General features: G+C 42.8%; 1 protein-coding gene across 7 annotated transcripts in view; it reads right to left on the bottom strand.

Moving 5' to 3' along the window:
• Positions 1-4932: 4932 nt before the first annotated feature.
• Positions 4933-27268, bottom strand: part of LOC140701240 (trafficking protein particle complex subunit 9-like) — a 241850-nt gene continuing 219514 nt past the window's right edge. Inside the window, exons 1-3 of one of the 7 annotated variants that reach the window (XM_072976665.1) lie at positions 22415-22574; positions 18627-18697; positions 4933-5455 (exon numbers count right to left, since the gene is read on the bottom strand). In XM_072976665.1, coding sequence (XP_072832766.1) covers positions 5207-5455; positions 18627-18674 — 297 coding nt within the window. In that variant the 5' untranslated portion in view covers positions 18675-18697; positions 22415-22574 and the 3' untranslated portion in view covers positions 4933-5206. Of the gene's footprint in view, positions 5456-18626; positions 18713-22414; positions 22685-22844; positions 22975-27268 lie in introns of those variants that run through there. The other 6 variants (XM_072976666.1, XR_012080221.1, XR_012080220.1 and 3 more) reach the window with 6 other exon arrangements.

Here is a 27268-nt window from a genome sequence, read left to right on the forward strand (position 1 = left end):
GGGTTGCAGGAGAAACACTTACTCTGGTTTCTGAGTCTGTTTCCTAGTGCCGGTTTGAAGTGCCTGCCGTTTTCACTGTAAAACCGAGTTGGAGCTTGTACCTCCCCATATACATATATGGAGTGGAGTTGGCAACTGAAAAGAAACTTTGTGTTCCCTTCAAGCTAGGTGAAGGACGGCTTTCACACACACTTATCTCTCAGAACTGAGCATGTGGAGAGACGTTCGTTCATCCAGCACCAAGGGAACGGGTTGCAAGGGAAACACTTACTCTGGTTTCTCACCCTGTTTCCTAGTGCCGGTTTGAAGTGCCTGCCGTTTTCACTGTAAAACCGAGTTGGAGCTTGTATCTCCCCATATATATGTATGGAGTGGAGTTGGCAACTGAAAAGAAACTTTGTGTTCCCTTCAAGCTAGGTGAATGATGGCTTTCACACACACTTATCTCTCAGAACTGAGCATGTGGAGAGACGTTGGTTCATCCAGCACCAAGGGAATGGGTTGCAGGAGAAACACTTACTCTGTTTTCTGAGTCTGTTTCCTAGTGCCGGTTTGAAGTGCCTGCCGTTTTCACTGTAAAACCGAGTTGGAGCTTGTACCTCCCCATATATATGTATGGAGTGGAGTTGGCAACTGAAAAGAAATTTTGTGTTCCCTTCAAGCTAGGTGAAGGACGGCTTTCACACACACTTATCTCTCAGAACTGAGCATGTGGAGAGACGTTCGTTCATCCAGCACCAAGGGAACGGGTTGCAGGTGAAACAATTACTCTGGTTTCTGAGTCTGTTTCCTAGTGCCGGTTTGAAGTGCCTGCCGTTTTCACTGTAAACCGAGTTTGGGCTTGTACCTCCCCATATATATGTATGGAGTGGAGTTGGCAACTGAAAAGAAATTTTGTGTTCCCTTCAAGCTAGGTGAAGGAAGGCTTTCACACACACTTATCTCTCAGAACTGAGCATGTGGAGAGACGTTCGTTCATCCAGCACCAAGGGAACGGGTTGCAGGAGAAACACTTACTCTGGTTTCTCAGTCTGTTTCCTAGTGCCGGTTTGAAGTGCCTGCCGTTTTCACTGTAAAACCGATTTGGAGCTTGTACCTCCCCATATATATGTATGGAGTGGAGTTGGCAACTGAAAAGAAACTTTGTGTTCCCTTCAAGCTAGGTGAAGGACGGCTTTCACACACACTTATCTCTCAGAACTGAGCATGTGGAGAGACGTTCGTTCATCCAGCACCAAGGGAACGGGTTGCAGGAGAAACACTTACTCTGTTTTCTGAGTCTGTTTCCTAGTGCCGGTTTGAAGTGCCTGCCGTTTTCACTGTAAAACCGAGTTGGAGCTTGTACCTCCCCATATATATGTATGGAGTGGAGTTGGCAACTGAAAACAAACTTTGTGTTCCCTTCAAGCTAGGTGAAGGACGGCTTTCACACACACTTATCTCTCAGAACTGAGCATGTGGAGAGACGTTCGTTCATCCAGCACCAAGGGAACGGGTTGCAGGAGAAACACTTACTCTGCTTTCTGAGTCTGTTTCCTAGTGCCGGTTTGAAGTGCCTGCCGTTTTCACTGTAAAACCGAGTTGGAGCTTGTACCTCCCCATATACATATATGGAGTGGATTTGGCAACTGGAAGAAACTTTATGTTCCCTTCAAGCTAGGTGAAGGACGGCTTTCACACACACTTATCTCTCAGAACTGAGCATGTGGAGAGACGTTCTTTCATCCAGCACCAAGGGAACGGGTTGCAGGAAAAAACACTTACTGTGGTTTCTGAGTCTGTTTCCTAGTGCCGGTTTGAAGTGCCTGCCGTTTTCACTGTAAAACCGAGTTGGAGCTTGTACCTCCCCATATATATGTATGGAGTGGAGTTGGCAACTGAAAAGAAACTTTGTGTTCCCTTCAAGCTAGGTGAAGGGCGGCTTTCACACTCACTTATCTCTCAGAACTGAGCATGTGGAGAGACGTTCGTTCATCCAGCACCAAGGGATCGGTTTGCAGGAGAAACATTAACTCTGGTTTCTGAGTCTGTTTCCTAGTGCCGGTTTGAAGTGCCTGCCGTTTTCACTGTAAAACCGTGTTTGGGCTTGTACCTCCCCATATATATGTATGGAGTGGAGTTGGCAACTGAAAAGAAACTTTGTGTTCCCTTTAAGCTAGGTGAAGGAAGGCTTTCACACACACTTATCTCTCAGAACTGAGCATGTGGAGAGACGTTCGTTCATCCAGCACCAAGGGAACGCGTTGCAGGAGAAACACTTACTCTGGTTTCTCAGTCTGTTTCCTAGTGCCAGTTTGATGTGCCTGCCATTTTCACTGTAAGTCCAGTTTGGAGTTTATACCTCCCCAGATATATGTATGGAGTGGATTTTGCAACTGAAAATATTTTGTGTTCTCTTCAATCTAGGTGAAGGACGACTTTCACACACACTCATCTCTCAGTACTGAGCATGTTGAGGGACGTTCGTTCATCCATCACAAAAGAAACTGGTTGCAGGGAAACACTTACTCTGGTTTCTCAGTCTGTTTCCTAGTGCCGGTTTGAAGTGCCTGCCTTTTTCACTGTAAAACCGCATTGGAGCTTGTACCTCCCCATATATATGTATGGACCATAGGCCGACACAAAAGAAGAGATTATAGAAAATATATAGAGCCTGAAATCATTGTCTGGAAAACCTAGCTAAGTTTCCTAAATGGCCCAACTTAACTAACCACAGAACTGCCACATCAATTATGGGGCAAATTGTTCCTAGTGGATTTTTTTTAATAAATATATAATGATCCACTTCCTATCACAGGGAATTATGATAAGACTGAGTATATGTTCTAACAACAAATAGTGTAGAAATTATAATTTCTACTTTATTCAAACTGCTTCTTCTATAAAATTTTGAATCTTTTTTCTTAAGACTGATTTGTTCCATATGACCTCGTGATAAAATTTTCAACAGGTTTTATTAAAAAATTTCACCATAGTGAGATTTTATTACATCAACTATTCCTTTATGGGAAACCCATGTGCCTTGTCACTCTCTTTCATAACATTTCCTGTGGAAAATTCAATCCTTCATTCAGAATAATGCTGAGCAATATATCTCATGGAAAACCGTCATAAACTGCCACACAAGAAAATGAAAATGACACTGAGCAGCCCGTGAACCCGTCAGACACACACAGTTCACTGTTGTGTTCCCGCCTCGAATTTCTGTAACCAGCAGGGAAATGTGCATCTCTAGAAATAGACATAAACAATTTTCAGTACCTAAGCACACAATTTCCCTTTCAGGGTTTAGTGGGCTTCCATTTAATTCTATGAGAAATGTTTAAAACAACCGAACAACAGCTGAGATAGGGTTTAAAGTAACTTTTATGTCAGTGAAAATAAAGCCAACTGACAGTTATCATTTTTACTTTATTTGATCTCACTCTCTTACTTTACCTCCCCGACCTCCTCCACAAAATGATGGTGAACATCCCCTCCTGGGTCAGAAATCTAAGTAGAAATTACCAATCACATTGAGGTGTGCTTTGTTGTTTTATTTTTCAAAACAACACAGTTTCATTCATATGATTTAATAATTAAGATCAGAAACAAAGTCTAATCAATAAATGGTAGACAACACATGTCGTCATATCTGCTCATCAGGTTTGGCCCCACGTTACACACTTTTACATGGACATGTGCCATGTGCTGTCATGGGAAACGGTGAGTGGGGACAGGGCCTCTGCTCTCACAGGCCACACAGCCTGGTGGGGCAGGCGGTGTTCAATCATTGCCCTTTTCTCTTTAATGTACTTACAAATTATGGGAAATGCTATTTAAAAAGAACAAAATGAGTCAATGAAAGTGAAAAATACAAGGACAGTATTTAGGCTGAGGGAAGACAGGGAATCTCTTTGAATATCTGACACTCCACTGAGACCCAAAGGACAACTCTGGCACTGCAGGTGAAGGGCAGGGACACACTGATAAAGGGCTGAAATCCGGAATATACCAAAATTTCTTTACACTCAACAAGAAGGATGAATAACCTGATTAAAAAATGAGCAAAATGCCTGAACACACACCTCATCAAAGAAGAAATCTAGATGCCAAAGAAGCCTTTGGAAAGATGCTCCACAGCACCTGTCATCAAGGGGATGCAGACTGAAACAGCGAGATACCACTGCACACCTGTCAGAACTGCCAAAATGCAGAACACTGACAGCACCGAATGTTGGTGAGGATGTGGAGCACCAGAAATTATAATGCATTGTTGGTGGGAATGAAAAATGGCCCAGGTACATTGGAAGACGGTCTGGCAAATTTTTACAGAGCTAGACGTAATTCTAACATATGATCCGGCAACTGTGCTCCTTGGTGTTTACTCGATGAAATGGAAACTTATGTTCACACACAAATCTGCATACAGATGTTAATAGCAGCTTTATTCATACTCAACAGAATTCAGAAGCAACTAAGCTCTTCTTCAGTAGGTGAATGGATAAATAAACTGTGGTCCCGCCAGAAAATGGACTATTATTTGGTGCTAAAATGAAATGAGTTATCAAGGAATGGAAAGACATGGAGGAACCTTAAATGCATATTACCAAGTGAAAGAAGCCAATCTGGGAAGTTTCAGCAACTGTCTGATTCCAAATGTATGGTGTTCTGGGAAATGGAAAAACACAGAGACTGAAAGATCAGTGGCTGCCAGAGGCTAGAGGGGAAAGAGCAATGAATGTGGTGCAGCACGGAGCATTTTAAGGTCACTAAGACAGACGACTCTGTATGATGCTGTGATGGTGGATACATGTCATTGTACATCTGTCCAAACCCACAGAGTGCACAACACAATGTGTAAATCCTAGTGTCAACTGTGGGCTATGGGTGATGATGACGTGTCAGTGTAGGTTCACCCATTGTCACAAATGTACACTCTGGTGCAGGTGTCAATATTGAGGAGGCTGTGGGGACAAACTGCAGTTCATACACCCAATCCAGCCCCAGCCACCGCTGTTAATAAAGCTCTATGGGTGTGTGGACTGTCTGGCTGTTCTGGCATCTAAACAGCAGAGCTGAGCAGCTGCACCAGAGATCAGGAGGTTTTCAGACCCTGAAATATTTACCCCCAAGCCCTTGAAAGGAAAAGTCTGCTGAGCCCTGTTCTAAATGAATCAAAATTCACCCTGATGAGGCAGGACAGCAGGGCCCAAACCAGGCATGGTTAATGGGGCTGAAGCAATGTTTTAGTTCCAACACATTTGCTGAAGTCCTGCAGGTCCAGCGACAGACTGTAGCCAGGAAGCATCTGCAGGAGGAGTCGGGAGCAGGCCTTCCCGCCAGGCTCTGGGATGCCGGGGGCCGCGTGCCGCACGGGGGCCACCCGCTTGAAGAAGGTGGACTTGCAGTGGAAGCCGATCAACTCGTAGAGCTCGGAGAGGATGCTGCACGGCTGAATTCTCTCCTCGGAACGCTGAAGCACAGGGAGAAAAGCAACAAGCATCTGAATGAAACACGTAAGTGAAAAAAGACCCATAAAAATGGTTTTCCCTTAAAACAGAGACCCGATGACACAGGAAGGAAGAGGAAGGCTGACTTAGTGCACTGATGGGACCGGATGCAGAAACGCAGGGAAGCAGCACTGTGCAGACACTCCAGACCCCCTCTGGGCCCCACCTCTCCGCATTCCACCTGTCCCTTTACTAGAAAAGCCCGTATTCCCTGAAATAGAGGAATCTGCTACCTAAACATGGGACACAGAGAAGGGAAAGAGGAAAAGGAAGGGAAAGTAAAAGAACAACAGTTCATCTAGACCCTAGGGTCTGGGCGGGACTTTCACCAAACACACAACTTCTCAAAGCACAGAGCGCACAGGGAGAGGCTGACAGAGTGACTGCGACTTCTGCTCCTAAAGCACCCAGCTACCTGTCAGCACACGCTGCGCCCGTTACTGAATCATTACAATCATCTCAGAAACAACTACTACCCCGGCTCACAGGCAAGGAAATCTGAAACTCGGGGAGGAATTATTATCATCCTGGACAAAGTCCCACAGCCCAGTAGTCTCAGAGACTCCGGCAGACCCTGGGCTAAAATGCTCCTCATCACCACGGGCCCTGAGACTCAGGCTGAGGCCATGTCAGGTCTGCACGGGCCCAGAGCACAGTCTGTGGGACAGGGAATGCTCCCACTCGAAGTGCCAGGTCAAGGCCCTCAGGAACTTGTGTAATGAAACCAAATCCCCAAACTCATTTCCAACCCACTGCCCTGTCCGGGAGGACTGCTCGGCACAACTGCGCTGTCACCTGTGCACAGGCTGAGCAAGGGGCCCAGACAGTGATGTGACATCCCAGTGGAAGTGGCTCGGAGACCACTTCATCACAGGACAGATTCTCCCGGCTTCCAACGTTAACTCTCCATTCCATTTCCAACTGGAAAGTAAGTTTAGACTTGTTTTCCTCTCTTAGAAACAAAGAGAGCAGTAACATCAGAGGGAAACTCAAGACTGAGGAAGAGTCTCCTGGTCATTTGCAAGGATAGGCTGGGGAGGGAACAGAGACAGGGATCAGAAAGACCCGTGTTCCAGTCCAAAGTCTGCATGTCACTCGCTTTGACAGTTTCCTTTTTAATACAGGTGATAAAATCTAATTATGATTGTTGGGAAAACTAAATGAAATAACGTATTCCACTAGCATAGGTGTAAAATCCTCCATGAGTGTTCCAGAAATGGACGTGATCGTGGTTAGTTACTGTCTGCCAATTCTTGTGTTCTCAGCTCACATCACCCAACCAGAGATGTGCGAGAGAATGCCTCACCAGCCAGCAGCCTTCTCCAACTTGGAAACTTACAGTGTCCGAAGAGCAGGCAGTGTTGGATGCTTTGCGGCACTCTGGAGGTAGCACTCCAGTGATGACTTTAAAAAGCTGGGGAGAATTTAGGGGACCATACAGTTCAAATACAGAGTACTCATTCCATGTCTACAAATATTCATCTCTAGCCATGATGATTAAGAGAGGAAATACATATTCAAACATACATCATTTTCCCACATAAGTGCATCAAAACAATTTGGAAAGAGTGTAACTTTCTTCTCTAGATCACACAGCGGGGATTACAAGGTTTGTACTGACAGCCCTACTTGTAAATCATCTGCAAACGTAACTGGGTCCACTATCAGTCATCATAATTTGAAGGGAATGTTAGAAAAGAAAAAAGCCAAGCTAATACTCTCCAGTCTTTTGTTTGGTTACGATGTCACAGAGGAGATGGACAGCTCAATAAGGAACCACTCTGCCGTGATCACGGAGCCGGGGAGCGGGATGTGCGGCAAGATGTATGACGCAGCCGCAACTGTGCCCATGCTTCTAGGCAGGTACCCAAAGTCACCTTGACAAGGTGTGAAACGTTTATGCCCACTTCCTCATAACCTGACATGTATTAAAGAGAAATGGAAACTTATAAACGGCCAATACCCTTGGTGGATACACCGTCCAAAGAGCAAAGTCACAGTTTGACAACTGGCCATCCCGGTACCTTGGGATTCATTCTTGAAGAACCTTAAAAACCACTCCTCTGTACTCAAGAAGTGCTGCCTACTAGTCCTATCTTTGGCTCATGGATACCGCATGTTGAAGTGAACTTCAATGTCTGCACAGATTTGACTGTCTTTCTCCAGGTTCACTTGTCCATTCTGAAGAGGCCTGAGTTAAGTCCAAATTCCTTAAGATTAATTCCCTCCAGTGACAACTCAACGAGCCTGTAATTACAAGCCAACTGAACAGGACTGTCCTCAGCGAAAAATGTCACCAACCCTTCACTGCTTTCTTAAACTCCTCTCCTGGTTAATTGCAATATACTAACACCACCCTCCACCAAGTTCCCCAACTATGTCAAATAGAAAGTAAGGTCCATAAAAGAGGAGACAACTCCATAGTCACCTTTGAATTCCTAGCATAAAGTAATGTCAATAAATAGAACTATGATTATGGCTTCTTTCCTTTAAAACCTTTCTGGTTATTTAAGTGAGACCATGGAAGGGAGGTGTTTGAGTCCAGTATCTTGATCCAGAAGACTCTGGAGGCCTTTTTCAGAATGGCTGTCCACTGATTCATTCAAAACACACCTTCTCTTTCCGGGAGGAGCTGTGATTTTCTGCCATGGGTTTGTGGTCACTCTCATGCCAGAACAGCTTTAAACTAAATCCTTACTTTGGATATGTTATTTTTTCCCGCTTCCAAAAAATTTTACTTTCCTTACTTCCTTGCCTTGAGGAATGCTTTTATTCTTTTCTTTCTAATTCAACCTTTTATAAAGCAGGATTCTCAGGATGTGCTTGGCCTTACATAAGAACAGCCATCCAACTCCCAGTGTGAGAGGCCACAGGCTCACCTCCTGCCCTCCTGCCAGGGCAACTGAAACTCAGTTCAGGAGCCAACCGGCACCCCAGGGCTTCTAAGGCTCACGTATCTCCCAGAATCCCTGCTTTCTGGTTTGTCTTGGCTTCTGTGAATTTCCCCTCACTTTCTTGACAATTAACTGTGCAGCTTGAAAGATGAGGAAGGAAGGTTTTATTTCTTAATCAGAATTTAAAGGAACTTATGTAATGAAGCTTTTCACGAGTTTCTAGAACCCTCCATTGCTGAGACAGAAAACACACAAGATATTTTCTAAATTTAGCTATCATGTGCATTTTTCTTTGCTTTTGTTTTGTTAACTGCTAATAGACATTTTTTAATTAAAAAATAAAATAAGGTCCCAAATAAGATAGAAAATTGAAGGGGCAAACAAAATTAAAGAGCAAAGACAGAAAAATGATAAGTACTCTACAAAGTTAATAGAATAAATACACTATGGATCAGACCAGCAATTCTCAGTAACAGCTAATTGAAACCTGACCATGAGGTAAAACGTCTCTCCTGTCAGGAGATGACCAACAGAAAATAGAATTAAATCAACAACCTAAAATTCTAAGTCTGGTGAGGTATAGAAGTCTACCAGCTAAATGTGTCTTCTTCTGGAAAAGAGGGAGACTCACCAGCTCTTTTCTGTGGAGCCTGAGCCCAGGAGAGGACAGTGAAGTGTGTTCTGTAAGTACCCAATTAGCAATGTGAGTGATGAATAAAGAGATGTGAGCTTTGATGAGAGATGATACTACTATTCACTTGTCCTGTAAAGTATGCCTTCGCGTTCAGAGATCAATATCTCGGCAGGAAAATGCACAGCCCGGGACCAGACCACTTCTGTGATTGTGACACTGCACTTAGATGTCTCAAGGGCACCTCCAACTCCACCTGCAAAGAGCTAACTTCACGGTGTTCCTCCCATAGCCATCCTGCCCAGGGCCCCTGGTCGGGGGCAAGGTCTCCCTGCCTCTCCCAGCTCAGGCCAATCACTCACAGATGTGACAAGACCCCTCCTTCAGGGACAAATTTCCTCAGTCAACGAGATCCACCACCCACACCTGTCCTACCAGGTACTCACTGGCACTCCCTCAGCACTGACTCTGTGCTGGGGACCATGCTGCACACTGTGCACACGTTATCTCACTGGATCTACACAGCAGCCCTGGGAGTTCGGTACATCACTGCTTCTATTGATTAGATAAATTGTTTCACTTCCTTGGGTGTGTCATCCAAAGTGACACGGCTACTGAGCCACAAACCTGGGACTGAAAATCACTTGAAAATTGAACACTGCTACACCTCGCAGCCACCCTACTCTGACTCATCACATCACCTCCTGCCGAGCCTTCTAAATGTTTCTAAGCATTCTACAAGACAAAAGTGATCTACGAGAGCACCGCACTAGCCTACTTAAAATCTGTCATTGACGGTCCACTGCTCTTAGGAGAAAGCCCCACCGGGCCTGAGCACAGCCCAACGGCCCGGCATCCGCTTTCCCTGCGCGGCCGCGCCGCCTCACCCACCACGCAGCTCTACACGTGCAGCGTCCAGGACAGGGATGCTGACTCCGTACAACCCGGGACTCGTCTCACTCATACAATGATCACCCTCTTCAGTGGTTACCTTCTTCAATACTGAATCTCAGAAAAATATTTTCTCTGGATGAATCAATATCTTTTTCCTTACAACTTCCCATCATTGATAATGAGCTCCCCCCAAAAGAGAGAAGACCTAATCCTCAGTCTTCTTATCTGTAAAGTGCAAATAACAGGGAAATATGAGAGGTTTTATTAGAAGTAATATTCATGTGAGGCTGAGGGACAATTCCCAACATACAGTAAGTACTCAATATGTGCTTACTTAATAGTAATAAGAATAGATTACATTCCAGCAACCTTAAATCAATGCTTTATGGCTTTGTCTAAAAGACTACTGACAAACTGTTGGACGAACTGTTTTGAGCAGATCAGCACAAGTGTACTGGGCGAGGTAAGCGCTGACTCCAGTTACAGCTGCAACCAACCAGCACTACGGGGCGGGAGCAGTTTGCTCAAACTCTTACATGTTGCTTGAGGATTTAGTTGTAGTTATTGAATGAAGACAGGTATTATTTACTCAAAGCTCCTGAAACATAAATCTTCAAAGATTGATGCAAATTATGTTCCAAGTACAACACTCTCACTAGAAATTACTTGAAAATTATAGTCTTAGCTCCTCCGCACATCAAAAGAGCATTTTCCTAATGTATCTGACTATATACTCTGAAAGGATTGTTTAAAAGAAATTAAGATGAAGCCATCCTGAATAAGATCTCAGTATCATCTACACAAACCCCACCCAAAGGTCTCATTTCTCACTTCCACATAGGTGTTCAGATGGCTTAAGCTGGGTCTTGGTTTCTTATGACACGGGGGTGGGAAGAATTGTGGATAGATCAATGTAGCAAATATAAACCTAGTGTATTTGCTATGTAGGAATCCTAGAAATAAATAAATTGATATATATAGCCCCACCCTTATGAAGCTAAGCCTTTCCATTTACAACAGCATAAAAAATAAAATGAGAGATACATTTAACAAAAGTTTACAAGGTTTGTACATTGAATATTTTGAAGTATCACCAAAAAAAATTTAAAATATCTTCATATATGGAAGGCATCAAATGATCATGCAATGGTAGAAAATATTGTTAAAAATGTTAAGACTTCCCAAAGTAATCTACATATTTAATGAATTTCCTATCAAAATTCCAGCTGACTTCTTTGCAAAAATTGAAAAACTGATCCCAAAATTCATATTGAAAGCAAGGGACCCAGGTCAGCCAAAACAATCTTGAAAAAGAAGAGCAAATTTGGAGGACTCACTCAAAGGTTACAGCAAATCTATAGCACTCAAGTCATTATGCTTCTGTCATAAGTTTGGATGCAGAAATCTATGAGACACAATAAAAAATCCTGGGGGGAAACTTACATTTACAGTTAGTTTTCCAGAAATGTGCCAACAACACTCCATTGAAAGTATAGTCTATTCAACAAATGGAGCAGAGACACCTGGGTATCTGAAGGCAAAAGAATGTATCTGGAATCTGGACCCCGTATTTTATATAACAAATATTAATTCAAAATGGATCACAGACAGAAACGTAAAAACTAAATGTATGAACTTTCTAAAAGAAGACATAGTATGAATCTTTGTGGTCATAGGATAGGCTATGGCTTCCTAGATACAATACCAAGAGCACAAGTGATAAAACAAAATAGATAAAATGGACTTCATCAAATTAAAATCATTTGTTACAAAGGACATCATCAAGAGTGTGAAATGAAAGGGGAAAGGGGTAGCTCAAATGATAGAGTGCGTGCTAAGGAAGAAAAACAAAATGAATAAATCTAATTGCCCCCCCTATAAAGAAATTGTTTTAATGTTTAAAAAAATTAAAGTGAAATGACAATCTGCAGAATAGGAGAAAAATCTTGCAAAGCATATATCTAATAAGAGACTAGTATCCAGGATATAAAACAAATGCTTACAACTGAACAATACAAAGAAAATCGACCCAATTTTTTAATTTGCCAAGGATTTAAATAGATACACAATTGGCCAATAAGCATCTGAAAAGATGCTCAGCATCACTAGCGAAATCAAAATCAAAATGAGATCTCATTTTAAACTCACTAGGATGGTTATAATCAAAACATGGACAATAACAAGTGTCAGTCAGGAGGCAGAGAAATGGATACCCTCAATATGCAGCCGTTGGAAAGGGGCAATGGTGCAGCTTCTTTGGAAAAGCCCGATGTTTCCTCAAAAGGTTAGAGTTATGTGGCTGAGCAATTCCACTCCTACATGTAGAGTCATCCTTCAGTGTCCTCGGGGGGTTGGTTTCAGGAACCCCCCACCCTGGATACCATAATCCAAGGATGATCAAGTCCCTTTGCAATCAGCCATCTGGATCCATGAAGTGGAAACTACAGATATGGTGGGCCAACTGTACAGCCAACAGAATGGAAATGTATTCTCACAAAAACTTGCACATCAATATTCATAGCAGTATCATTCAGAGTAGCTAAAAGTCACTAAAAATATCCATCCATCAATGAATGGATAAACAAAATTACCAAGAATAGTCCCACAAACTTTTGGTAATTGAATCTTTGACAAAGGAGGTGAGAACATACAATGGAGTAAAGACAGCCTCTTCAGCAAATGGTGCAGGGAAAACTGCACAGCTGCATGTAAATCAATGAAGTTAGACTACCCCCTCACAACATACAAAAAAATGAATTCAAAATGGCTTAAAGACTTAAAATTGTAGACAAGACACTATAAACCTCTTAGAAGAAGACATAGGCAAAACATCTGACATATATCTCAACAATGTTTTCCAAGAGCAGTCTACTCAAGCAATAGAAATACAAGCAAAAATATACAAGTGGGTTCTAATTAAACTTACAAGCTTTTGCACAGAAAAGAAAACAAAAATTAAAGCAAAAAGACAACCTATGGAATGGGAGAAAATAGTTGCATTAAATGAAAGTGACAAGGGCTTAATTCCCAGAATATGTAAACAGCTTTTACACTTGATAAAAAAGAAAAACAAACAATTCAATCCAAAAATGGGCAGAAGACCTAAAGAAACATTTCTCCAATGAAGACATACAAATGGCCAATAGGCACATGAAAAAATGCTCAATATCATTATCAGAGAAATGCAAATCAAAACTGCAATCAAGTATCACCTTTCACCAGTCAGAATAGCCATCATTCATAAGTTCATAGACACTAAATGCTGGAGAGGCTGTGGAGAATTTGGAACACGCCTACACTGTGGTGGGAATGCAGTTTGGTGGAGCCATTGTGGAAAACTGTATAGAGGTTCCTCAAAAGACAAAACCTTGGGGGCCCAGATGACACAGCAATCCCACTCCAGGGCATATATCCGTAAGGAACCGTAATTCAAAAAGACACTTTCACCCCAATGTTCACAGCAGCACTATTTACAATATCAAGACATGGAAACAACCTAAATGTCCACTGACAGACGACTGGATAAAGAGGTTGTAGTATATATGTCCAATAGACTACTATTCAGCAATAAAATAATAATAAAATAATGCCATTTGCAGCAATATGAATGGACCAGGAGAATGTGATTCTAAGTGAAATAAGCCAGAAAGAGAAAGAAAAATACCATATGAGATCGCTCACATGTGGAATCTAAAACAAACAAAAAAAAAAACAAAAACAAAGAAACAAAAAGATAAACTTATCTACGGAACAGAAACAGACACAGAGACATAGAACCCAAACTATGGTTACCAGAGGGGAGAGGGTGTGGAAGGAATAAATTGGGAGTTCAAGAATTGCAGGTGCTGAGTATGTATACAATAAACAGCAAGTTTATACTGTATAGCACAGGAGAATATATTTAATAACTTATAGTAACTTATGTTTAAAAAGAATATGAAAATGAATACAGGTATGTTCCTATTTAACTGAAGTTTTGTGCTGTATACAAGAAACTGACGCAACACTATAAACTGACTAGACTTCAATGAAAATATTTTTAAATAGACCAAAAATGAAAAAAAAGGAAAAGGATATTATCAAACAAAAAGAATAAAGTACTGATTCAGGCTACAATATGAATGAACCTTGAAAATTTATGCTAAAATAAGCCCGTCACAAAAGGGCAAATAGTGCCCTTTAAGGTGAACTGTATCTAAGCATTTATTGTACTACTCCTGTAAATTTTCCGGAGTTTTGAAGTCTATCAATATCAAAATAAAATGTATTATACATTAAAAACTTAAAACGCTTCCTCACAGGAGGGCTTTAATTATTAAATGCAGAAAAGCATGTAAAACTCTTGGAACAACAATTTTCACGTCCACACACAGTCACTGCTGTCACTGCCACTCAGAGTGTGGTGCCAGCGCTGATGAGAGCTGCCTCCACTCGCTCCCCTGCAGACAGGAGTGAAGGCCTGAGCTTTGACAGGCAGGGTTTGCGTGAACCTGGGTCAGCCACAGCCACGTCCCAGACTCTGCGTTACCCAAATTTCTTATACAAACTGCAACATGTAATGTAAACACTCTAGAGGGATGTATCTTACAACACAGGGAATACAGACAATGTTTTACAGTAACTATAAATGGAGCATCTATTGTACACCTGAAACATATATTTTAAATCAGCTATGTCTGTATAAAAAATTAAAAAAAATTTAAAAATGTTATCCCTTTAATATTCAATTTGGTTTTTAATTAACTACTAAACAGCTTAGAATATATAAAAGCATTTAAGTGTGATGTTTGTTTACATATTTATTTACTTCAGCCTCCTGCTAAAAGAGAAATTAAACAATTTTTTAAACACAGCTTAACAACCATAACAACAAAAAGGCAAAACTGAGAGTGAAGAGAAAATGGAGATTCAATACTTAAATGAAACCAGGGGGAGGTAAACTCATAAAAATGGATTCCATGAAGTCAGGGCAAGTGTTAAAGGCCGACTAGAAATTCAGCTGTAAGATTCTTCGCAGCTAAACCAAAAAGAAAAAGATGATGGGGCAGGTGGTAGAGCGTGTGCTTAGTGTGCACGGGGTCCTGGGTTCAAGCCCCAGGGCCTCCACTAACAGATAAATATACCTAATTACCTACCCCCCAAAAGAGCCCCAAAGAAAAGAAAAAGAGAAATTTCTTTCCAAAAAAATCCTGATATTAAATTTGGATTAAATACTTTAAAAAAAAAAGAAAAATAGAAAAGATGAGTGACACTGTGAACAAAAACCCCAGCTGGGCTAACAAGCTAAGTCACAAATCTAAGTGTGATACGTGTCGGTTTACTGATCTAAGTTTTGCTGGGCTAACTCCTAAATCTGAAGTTCAGTGTCAGTTTACTGGGCTAACATGCTAACTCGTAAATCCAAGGTCAACAATTGTCAGTAACGTGATCTGTTCCAAATTGATAAGCTTCAGTGTACTGATTCCTTGCTTTTTGTTGTTTGAGCCTTATTGGCTAAAAGCCCCATACTTGTAATTAACCCTATAAAACCTCATGTGCACGTCTTGGAGGTAGGTGCTCAGGGCTTGGGAACAGAAGCCCCTCTGAGCCCGCTGGCATAATAAATCTCAGTACTCCCACCCTCTGAGTGGTGCTTATTTCTTGGCTGGCCTGTTTTTTCCGTAACAACACAAGCGATAATGCCCGTGAGATAAATCTGCGATGGCTGCTGGCAGGTCCCCATGTCTCATGTGGGAAAATCTGAAACATTTCTCACCACTCAGAGTCATCCTCAGCCCACCCCACATCTCCCGCTGTTAAATGCAGGAACACACGCAGGGCCCGGCCTTTGCTCTCTCTGTGTCATCACAGTGAGACAGGATGGAAGGGGGCAGAGCAAGCCATTCAAGAAAGACCACAGCAATTAACATCAAAATGGTGAAGAATTCAACCCCCAATAGGTCTTGAGGCTCAGGATGAAGAGATTTAACTTCTAGCAGATCTTGAGCTTCATTATACACCCATTGTAATAGTAACATGGTGAATAACACGGCCCCAGGCACCATGGCAGTCACAAGGCTAGCCACAAAATGTCAAAGGGTGGGAAATGGCCAACTCCCTGGAATCCCAGTCCCTTGCCCTAAGGCTGGTCCTTCTACTTATTAGCATATGAAACCACGAAGCCCAAGAAAAGGAGCAACACAGAGCCACCTCCCAGGAACCCCTCTCTCTACCTCTTCGGAGAAGGCCCACACTATTTCTGTGGAGTGTGTGCCTACTTTTAATCTGAGCATCAAACCCCCATACTTCGTGACGTTTCTCATGCCTGTCAATGTATCTCTCTGAATAAATCTACCTTTACTCAACACTGGCTTGTTCTTGAATTCTTTACTGCATGAAGCCAAGGAACAAAATCTGGTGGGGCACATCCCAGGGGCTCAACGGAAGCCTGGGACACAGCCCTTCTCATGCCCCACATATTTTTTCTTGTATCAACAGGACTGGGATATGAAGTGAGGTCTGAGGCCCCAGCTAAGGGACAGAAGCAGCCTCCAGGTCTCCAATTGGTGGGCAGCCTCTCCCCCATCAGGGGCCATGGGGTCTGCCCGGTTCTCTGTGTTTTTTTGTTGTGCTGACTCCCCAGTCAGAGAGATTTCTCCTTAGGCCTGGCTCCACAAAACCCTTCTCTCCAAAATACAAGCACATCATGTCACAATCCTCTTGTTCAACCATGAATTGTTCAGCCAACTTTTTCCTTCCCCAGTTAAGTACCTAAATGTCCTCCCTGCCATCCCACCACTTCTTTCTTTTTGAGAACTCTGCACTCCCCACACACCATCCTGAACGCAGGTGACTTGCTGGCTGGGACCGAGATGTTTCAGTCTCAAACATCCTGAGTCCTTTCTCTTTCCACTTTCTAACTTAAAAAGGCCTTCCTGTGTCTCCCACCGCTCTGATTCTGAACGTCAAAAAATGCTCAGGTTACATTCACTATGGGAATACCTCCCAGGTTTTGGCTAGGTTTCCTTCCCAAGATCTTCATTAAGGAGCTGCATCAAGAAGTTTAAAGGGGCTATTCTTACATTTGAGTGGAGGAGCCTGCAAGAAATTTAAATGGCTTTGAAGAGAGAGTTAACCAGGGACAGAGAGGTCGCAGGTCCTAGTCAACAGTGTCATGAGGCAAAATGTTCTTCAAAGGCTCAGAGTGGCTTCTGAACACGGAGTCCTCAGGGAGGAGGTGACAGGCAGTGAGTGGGGTGAGTGACACAGGGTACGGTCCCCCAGCAGGGGAAGAATTGGTTATTTTCTAGTTTTGCAATTTCTTACTAACTTTTTCTCTTATTGTCACATACCATTTCCTACGAATTAAGCATATCAATGTCAGTCATTTGGGCCACTTGGGAGAAGCTACACGATGCCATTCACAAGGCTGGGACATGACAGCCACACCAGTCTAGGTTGAAAGACCAGTGGGGGTATATCCATGGTAATCAGGGGCATGCAGCAAACTCCCCAGATTCAAAGACCTCCTCTCAAAGTTGGCGCCAATAAAACTACCAAGCAAAATGCGTGATGATTATGGCCAACATCTGTTTATTAGTTAAGTGCCTGTGACACCTGCCACTTAATAGGGAATGAGTACGATCAACGAGGCCCTGTCTACCTGGCCACACGCGCCCTGCCTTCCTGCCTTGGTGCAGCAGCAGAGCTTGTTTAGCTGAGATGAGAACCCCCAGAGCAGCCCCGATGGGAAAGCTCCCAGCTCTGCACGGCCAGACGTGTTCCTTTCCTTCTTAGAGCTGATCACAATTTGCTGTCATCTATTTTTATGTTTATCCCTTTTGTAACTGCCTCTCCTCCGGAGATTTTGCTCAAGCAGCACAGGACCAGGTGTGTCTTGTGGCCTGCCGGATATTCTGGGCTGGGAAACAGCCGAGCCCACATCTGGCTCTGGTGCTGAACGGAGAGAGCAGAAGGCCCAGGAGCCCATGCTGAAACGAGGCCCCTGCACACAAAATTATGGTCTGACTTTGGGCAAATTACAGTCTTTTTTAACCTGAGATTCCTCATCTGTCCATAAAAATAACTGCCCATGGCACACAGAGTTACAAGTATTAAAGGAAATCACCAAATTCACAAACTAGCCAAGGGGCTACCAGTGCATCCTAAACAGACACATGCTGCCTTTAAGGCTCTGACACACACCAAGCGTGGTGGTCGAACAAAGTGTACACTGCTAAGTGTCAGTGTGTTAAGTGCTTCATGTGTGCTATAATAATCTTCAGAACTTACAACAATCCCAGGAAGTAACGAATATTATCATGCCCATTTCACAGATTCACCATCAGTTTAAGAGAGGTTACATTCAAGTCCAAGGCGCTATGGTGAGTAAATGGCGATTTCAACGTGAATATGGCCCCAGGCCTGGGCTCCATCTCTGTCCCATACACCTGACCACTGCCTATGAATTCCACCTGTCCAATACCCAAGTTGAAGCCAGCCAGCTCTTAAATGCAATGTGTGTAACCGTTTGTCAATGTTGGTTCATTACCATAAACAGTTCTCAGAAAGCACTTCAGAAAGGAAAGTTGGACTCACATACCTGCCCACAAAGAAGAGGAATTCTGCCTTGCCTTCTCCTGTAACGTGCAGAAACCCTTCCCATTCACTACCGAATCCTTTTGTATGCTTCCTCCGTGTTCATGTTTACACATGGCTTATTAAAGTAGAAGTTACCTGCAGTAATTCCATCTCGGTTCCATTCCAAGCTTCCAGATTATCCATAATCAGGGTAATATCATAATTTTCTGTGAATGAAATTACTACAAATTGAATGAAAATATTGCAACCATGTCACTAAACAAAGAATGCTGAAAACAAGTCATCAGCGGCTGCCGCCACCCCCCAGTGAAGACAGGCCTGCAGCCACTCACAACGGTGCCCTCTGAGCAGACTCAGAATAAGAAAGGACAGATTACTGGCCCTAGATAGCTAGGTGCTTGTCTAAAGTATATATTCAGTCAGCCCAAATGTTGGCTTCCTTCCATATATTGAAAAGCATTAAATTCATGAACTTGAGATACCTGGCTTTCTTTAGATAACAAGCAATGTTTTATTGTTCCGACTACCTGGTCTTTGTTGTAAAGCTCCTATATAATCCTAGCTTCTCCCTTACTCTTGGGAGCAGTCCCTCAGAGTGTTCCGAGAGGCGGTCATCCTGGCTCGAGTCCTCCTGACAAATAAAACATAACTCTTAACATTCAGGCTGCACGTTTATTCCAATCAAGTCCCAGAATAGACACAACTCATCAATTCTGTAATGGGACACACTGGATCAGGAGCCAAAAGAGTGTAGTAGTCCCGAAGAACTACGGCTCCCTCTTTCTTCCTGTCATTATACAATCCCACCAGAACTCATTACTTTGCTGTCTGCTCCTCTGGCAACCAAACTCAGAGAAGAGTCAACTCAGCAGAGCGTCCTGCTGGGGAGAACCCCCGCAGCAGCACTGCAGGCTGCCTGCCCTCCCGCACGCTCTGACGACCGCTAGTGTCCTCCGTGGAAACCAGGCCAACAGAGCTGTTCCCTACAGCTACAAAGTCCCAAATATTAAATAAAACCTTTCATTTTATACTATATGTTACATATATACCCATCTCTGAAAACAGCTTTGCCAGAAGCCCAAATCTTCAACATTAATCTGCAAAGGCAAATCAGGTCCCCAAGGGAAAACAAGTCTTAAGACGATGCTAAGACCTCCAAAGTCCTCTCCACGACCATAAACCAAACTGCCTGTAGGTCTGCAGCTGCAGGAGGCTACATGTCTGCTTTTAAGCAACCCCTTCCTGCCCTCGGGTGCTACAATGCCCTTCTACGCCCTCCCATCTCAGGGTAAGAGCAGCCACTGCAGAACCTTGCAGGGCAGCACTGACAGGACTGGACAAAGAGGATCAGAGCTAAACTAAGCCTTCTGATGACACGAGTTGTCACTCTGTCACTTTACAGATGAAGATATATATAGAGAGTGGTGGGGTGATATTTTTCAAAGTCACACAGATAAAAAGTGACAAAGTCTATAACTCTGCTCCTCCCACTGGTGTGACGCCCCAACTGGGACAACCACAGGGTTCTCTTGTGCCTGCCTGACCAGTTCCTTCCTATCACTCATGACCCACCACAGGGTCTGAAATTAGCCTGCATTTGCAGCATCTTTTCCCTCCAGTTTCTCAGGAACAAGGCTGTTCGGGCCACTTTATGACTTCCAGGTCCCCGAAATCTCCGTGCTCAGGCTGCTCTTGCCTGTGCATCCGGCCCGCTGCTCAGAGGCTCTTCCTCCCCTGCAGGAGGACGTTTCTACTCTTCACAGGGACACTCCTTTAGGGGATCCCTCCTCTCGCCCTCAGCATGGCAGGTGTCCCAGGCCACATCGCGAGATGCCCCAATAGGACTGCATCTGCCCAGGTCTGCTAGTCAGACCAGCAGCCTCAGAGCCAGGGATTATGCCCAGGTCACACTGCAAACCTACTGCCCGCCTCACAGCCCCCAGCCAGCAGGTCACCTGGAAGTCACAGCAAGTGCCCCACCCAATCCAGAAGCCTCTTCATTTCCCAGCACCACTGATGACTGGTTTCCAAACTTTGGTCAGTTTCGCACAAAACAACACCTTCTACTGTGAAGCGGGTGGTTTTCACTTCTGCGCCCCATTCTTACTGAAAACGTTAAGGGAAACCAAAAAGCCTCTTCTCAACCCTTTTCTGATGATACCCTCCCACCCACAATATACATATGCTCAAGAGATTTGGATCCACGTGATTTTGTTTCCCTTACGGTAAGTGGCTCAAAACACTGCGGGATTATTTCTCCTTTGAGGGTATTAGGACTCAGTTTCTCGGCTTTAATCTGTTTTTGTCTCTGTCTTCTTTGTTCCTAGCAGTTGCCACCTCTTACTCCCTTCAGCAGCCTCCCTCCCAACTTCTAGTCTAGGAAATCAGCTGTGATGAGGGGCCCGGGGGCATTCACAGAAGATGCAACAAAGGCAAAGAGAGGCTACATAATTTGCCAAAGATATCACCTTCAACCCCCAACAGAGTGTGTCATGTCCCTGTGTTTAACTCTTATTCTAAGCAAGTTAACTTTTTGTAGATTATGTTTATAAACAGATGAGAAATCAAAATACATACAAGGACACACATCAACTCTAAGATATTCATTAACTCCACTATTTTGTTTCTATTTATTTTATTTGTATTAAAAAATTAAGAACCCCTGCAATCAATATAGCAAAATGTTACTGGGTTTTAAATACAGAATATAGAGGGGTTAAGTGTGTCATTACTCATCCTTATATGTATGTTCACAAGATAAAATTATTTGAGTCTCTCTCCCCACTCCCTACTCACTACTGGCTCTCACCTGATCTCCCAGACCACACATCTAACAACCTTTCACTTTACCCACAGCTGAACTCATCAGTTTTCCCCCAGAAATCCCTCTGCAGCTTTCCCTCCTTAGAACACAGCAGGACCATCATTTAACTCATTAATCCACCCAGAAACCTGGGCCTTACTCCATCCTACCTTCACAGACAGCTTTAATTCTTTCTTTTTACCATCTAAACATGCCTTCAATCTGTTCGCTTTTACCCACTATCCTACCGCTCAAGTGGAAGCCACCAACACTGCCCACCTGGACTCACGAGTCTCCCAAGTGGCCCCACAGCCACTCTCCCCTACTTGAGACAAATGGGATTGTGTCACTCCCACGCTTTTTGGGCTCTTTTCAGACCCACTGTTCATAGAAGAAACTCCAATTTCTTCACCTGGTGAAGGTGTTTGCCATGAAACTGTCAGCTCATGGAGGGCAGGGCACGCCCTCTCCCCTCAACCCCACTCTCTGGCAGAGCATCAGCTTGGGAGGACCTGCTGAGCTACATCAGCCTGTATCCTAAACCTGGTCTTGAGTTCTTAGCAAACTGCTTCACTTATCCATACATATCCAAGGTAGATAAGAAAGATTTTGGATGTTGAGCTAGGCTATTCATTTGGGGATTTTGCACTGGCAACCTGCAAGTATATGTTCTAATGATTGTGTCTTGTTAAAAACACACCCAGATTAAAGGAGTATTTGTGGAATGTCTTTGGAGTAAAAGGGTTCTGTACTTTTACAGATATTATGTTTTATAACATGAATAACCCGGACAGGGTCACAAATGGAACCGCCTCACAAGTGACAGAAGACAGGTGAGACGCATATAGCAACAGGTCACAAAGATGGTAAGAGCAAAGTTGTTTCTCCAAACCCCAAAAAAATTCCTCCAAGAACAGAAAACTCAGAATTTTGAAAGTAAAATACTATCATATAAGGAAAGAAAATAAATAATCCTCTTCATCAGGGTTTCAAGATCTGACTGCAGAGTTATTAGCAGGCTATACTGAATCCTAGCACAGAAAAATCAGATGGACTAGTGGTGAGTAAGTTCCAGGAAAATGGCAGTAATTCCTCCACTTGAAAGAGGACACACACTCACTTGTTCAAGGTGATTGTAAACAACATTCTGCAGAAATTCAGAATATTCAGGCACCGCTTCTAGATGGTGATGACATGGAAGGATGGCTTGGATGCATGCTTCTAACTGAGTCACCGGCATTCTTACACTGCAGGGGGAAACGGAGGCCCTCAGCCAAGAGCAGAGATGTTCCTGTCATGTATCCCAGGCCGTGCCTCGGGGACTCAGTGTCCTGTAGCAGTCCGGGCCCAGGCGAGGACCAGCAGCGTGGCCCACCCAAGCAGGAAGGGCACTGTGCTTGAGAAAGCCCACACCAGATGGGAGCAAGAGTGGTTGGTGGGGTTTTGTGAACCTATGAATGCTCATAGAAAAACACCTGCATACATTCAAGTGATACAATTAACAGTAGCATTCTTTTTAACAAAATTTCAAATGTCAGTGTTAATTTTACCATTCCTTTTCTCTTGTCCCCTGCACTCTGAGACAGGCTTACGCTCTCTCACACTTGCAGCTCTGATGCAATAGTTGTGAATTTATTTTACTTTACTGCAAGTGTTTTCGCTCCCAGTGTCGCTGTGACTGTCGTCTCTTAACACAGTCAGATGTCTTCCTGGATCTCTCCATGAGTTCCTTGCTCCTCCTTCTCAGATCCTGAGATAAAGAACAGGTGAAGGCACATGACTGGAAAAGTCAATGTGGACTTGAGCAAAGTCCTCAGTGACCCCCTAGGTGAGTGTTGACCACCCCTTAGCTTCGATTCTCAAAGTTCTGCCCAGGGTGACATCCAGACAGGAGGGAGTCCTGGGCCCAATTCAAAGCTGTGTGGCTTGGGTGCGGGGAAAGGTGCAGGAGCTGGTTCCGTAGCCGGGACCCTCCACACCTCTGCTCCTCTCTCTCCCGAGGCCCCGTTGCCAAGCCCCCAGGTTCCCTGATCTTCTGTCCTTCTCTTCTACTCTACTTCAAGCCCTTTTCCTCTTCCTTTATTCCCTGATTATCCCCAGCTGGAGTGATTTTTCCATCACAAAATCTGAAAAAATTTCCTGCAGCTGAAAAAGAGGTCTCCAGAGGTCAATGCCCATATGGTGGTTCCTGAAGAGAGCCCCTGGTTAGGGGGACCCTCACCAACACTCACGGGACATCAGGCATGTTGCAGGGTCGACCACCCCCAACAAGAGTTTGCTGTGACCCCAAGGCACGCACAGCATCCCTGCTCACTAAAGTGTAGTTGTAATCCGTTATTAAGAAGCAAAAATAAAAAAAATTTCTCATGTTTCTTACTAAAATTATTTATGAGTTAGAAAAAGAAATTGTAATAGAAAAGGACAAATTTGACTCCATGTTAGATGTGTTCGTTTGGCTTTAAACCTGTACCTTGTTTTCTAGGCTCCGACTTGCTATCTCTGCACCTTTTGTAAAAAAGTTGCCTTTAGCCTGAAATATCCAGGACAGCCTATTCTCCGGGCTCTGATCTTTAAGGATATTAGCTCTTCTACACTTATGTACAGATGGCAAGTTGCAAAATAGAGAATAACCTTTCTTTTATTTGGAGGTTTTAAGGGGGCACCTTAAGTTGACCCACATGGACAGCTGCAGGAACAAAGGATTACAAGGACAAACAATTCATACAGCGAGAAGTTTGCAACAACCAACCACATCCCCGTCGCTTTTTTGTATAAAAGGAGACTGAATTCTGCTTTGGGGAAGAGAGTTCTACTGGATATCAATATGCCATTTTCTGGGTCTGCCAGATTTTCAAATAAAGTCACTATTCCTTACTCCAACATCTCATCTCCCCATTTTTTGGCCTGTCATGCAGCAAGCAGAACGAGTTTGGACTTGGTAACAAAATGACTGCATTAGAGGTAGTATGTCTCCACTGTTTCCTCATTTCCAGTATGTCACAACCTATCAATTTTATATGCTGTTTAACAACATGACAAAAAACCTATTATACGGAATTGATTCCACAGAAATAAAATTATTTCTACTCCCTCAAAACTTTTTTCTTTTCTATTTTATTTTGTTTTGCTTATTGACAAGAAAATAAAAGTCAAATCATTTTATTTCACGTATTTTTTATAGCAACATAATGTAAATACTACAAAAATATTAAAATTGCAATAAAAATTGTTCATATATTTGTATAAAGATATATAAACAATCAATGCAGATTAGGAAAGGAGTAGATATTTACTAAAAATCCACTGCACATCCAGTCTTTTACAAGCATATCCTGGAATATAAGCTCTATTATCCAGGGGTCCCCCACCCCCATTCTCACTGCTGATTCCCTAAGTAATCAACTACCAAGGCACCAGCATAGAACCATGTGATCACTATTTTAGGTATAAATGAAGGAATTAGCTCATTCAATTCTAAAACAGAAACCTTAAAATAAATACTGAACTTATTTACAGATAAACATATTTGGACACAAAAAAGTACAGTTTCTCCCCAAGACACAAAGATAATAATTGGTGAAGGCAAGATTTGAACTAATCTGCCTGATTATAAAGCTAAGGTGGAAATCCCCTTCAACTGTGTAGGTCCAGCAGCACAGCCCATCACCCTATCTTTGTTCAGATCTGGCTTTAGACAGCCTGAGACAGCACCCCATTCCTATGGAACTCGAGGGCAAACAATAACAATAAGGATTTTATATTCAGTAGTTTCTTAGGTCTCAATTATATAAAGTGTCAGCAGGTCAGCAGAAAACTCTGGGAAATATGAGTGGGTCCAGAGCTTTTCGCTGATAAGAAACTCGATCTATCAGGACAGAGTGACCTTCCCATGAGTGGCCTCATGAACATAAACTAAAGGCAGCTGAAATGAAAACTAGCAAGAACACGGAAGTGAAGCAGGAAGGATCCCTACTATCCCCTGCCCAGTTGCCTCTTCACCTGCGTGGACAAGATGGCAGAAGACCCAGGTTCTTGTCCAAGTTACAACATCATGGATTCTCACCCATAAAATTTTGCGACTCTATGCTGTCTTAAGTCCTTTACAACTAAAATATGATGACACCAATATCTCAGCGGAATGTCTAGGTCTCCACTTTCTCTCTTCTATTAGGAGACTATATGACCACAAACAGAAATTCAATTAAAAACACCATGCACGAAGCCTGGTGAAAGTCTGTGTAAGAGACATTGTTCTCACACTCTGTGAATGAAAACTCAGAAAAAGTGGACCTTCTCCCTCTGCAAGTGGGAGGTAGACTGATTTTGTGTGTGTGTGTGTTTGCACGCACATGTGTGTGTGTAAATCAAATAAAATATATTCTGGGATGTGCACAGTTTTTTTTTTATGATACTATCATTTCATGAGGATGAGCCAACCTTTAAAGTAATTTGAACCTACTTTTCTGAGAGGCTCTTTTGGTGGAGGATGGGAAAGTGGAAAGGAAAGGAGGAAAGAAGTAAATGAAGCAAAGCTGTAAGAGTACTGCTAGGGAAAGGCAAGACATTAATTTTGTTCCTACTTGCATCACACACAAATTAGGGACTGGCTTTCCCCCATGTCTTGTCAAGCACTGAGCTGCAGAAGAACAGGCGACAGCCCATTTCTCACTGAGCTTGTGACTGTACGTGGCATCTTATAGACACAAATCATTTACCCTGATCAAACACTCTAGCAGCAGGCTGTAATTCTCCTAATTTGAGAGACAAGAAAACAGGAAGTGAAAGAGGGTATATAGCTTGACCAAAGTCAGAGGACAAGTAAACTAAAGAGGATGAATTCAAACTCAGATCTGAATGCAGAGTCTGATATTCCCACTCCCAGGGCTGGAAAATCCTTAACACAAGGCTCCCCAGCTCCTCTGCATTGTTCCTGGCACCAAGCATTTCCCATGGCGATGGTCTCCAGTTCTCAGACACAGTGCTCTGTGCAGCCAATAACCTCCATTCGACCTTGATCATCTACCTGCCACGCCTACCAGGCTTCACCATACAGGCAGGAAAGCTGGATTTCAAGTGCATACAAAGCCACCCTGGTTTAAGCTGGACTGTTTATCAGCTTTTCCAGCATAAAGGCAGCCATGAAAGGGCTCACAGTTTGTACATGAGCCACACTACCTCTCTCCATCTGTCTCCCCACCTATACTACTTAGCTATGACCATTTTGAGAATCTTGGAAACAAATTTTTAAAAACAGAAAAGAAAGGATTCTGTAACAAGTACTTAATACTTACAATTTTAAATGAGAAGTTACAAAGTGAGTATTTACAAACCGAATCTGCCTTCCTAGGTGTCAGTTTTAACAGTTAAAAAATATAATAGCAAAAATTTCTCACTTAAAAAATTAACAAAAACATCAACAATAATCTGGAATAAACTCAAAAACAATGCCCATGTTGTATATGGAGAAAGTACAGGACTGTACTGAGGGGTAAAGTAAGAAGTGTGAAAGTAGAGACATCAACATATTGTATGGAGGAAAGCAGTTTTAAAGATGTACGTTCTCCTAAAGATAATTCAAAATTACTAAAAAATCCCATGACAACACTTATCTGTTTTTTTTTAACTTGAAAAAATTATATTAGAATTCTTCAGGAATAATAAAAGTCATAATACAAGCCAAGAAATTTAGGGATCGAAAAAAGAATCAAAAAATTCACACTGTAATATATTAAATAAATTTTTACAATATGTAAGATATAGTGCTAGAGTAAGAAAGTAAGATTGACAGAAATAAATCATGAGCTCAAAAAGAGACTCTAGTGTACATAAGTATTTTTTACAGGTGGGATTTCAAATTAAAAAAACAAAGTATGAATTTAATAATTGTCTTGTTACAATCAGAGAATACCTGGAAAAAACAAATTCTATTCCAGTCAAAATGACCGCAAGAAAAATTAGAGAAAGTGATGTAAAT

The sequence above is a fragment of the Vicugna pacos genome, chromosome 14, assembly GCF_048564905.1.
Source record: "Vicugna pacos chromosome 14, VicPac4, whole genome shotgun sequence".
In the NCBI taxonomy this organism is placed as follows: Eukaryota; Metazoa; Chordata; class Mammalia; order Artiodactyla; family Camelidae; genus Vicugna; species Vicugna pacos.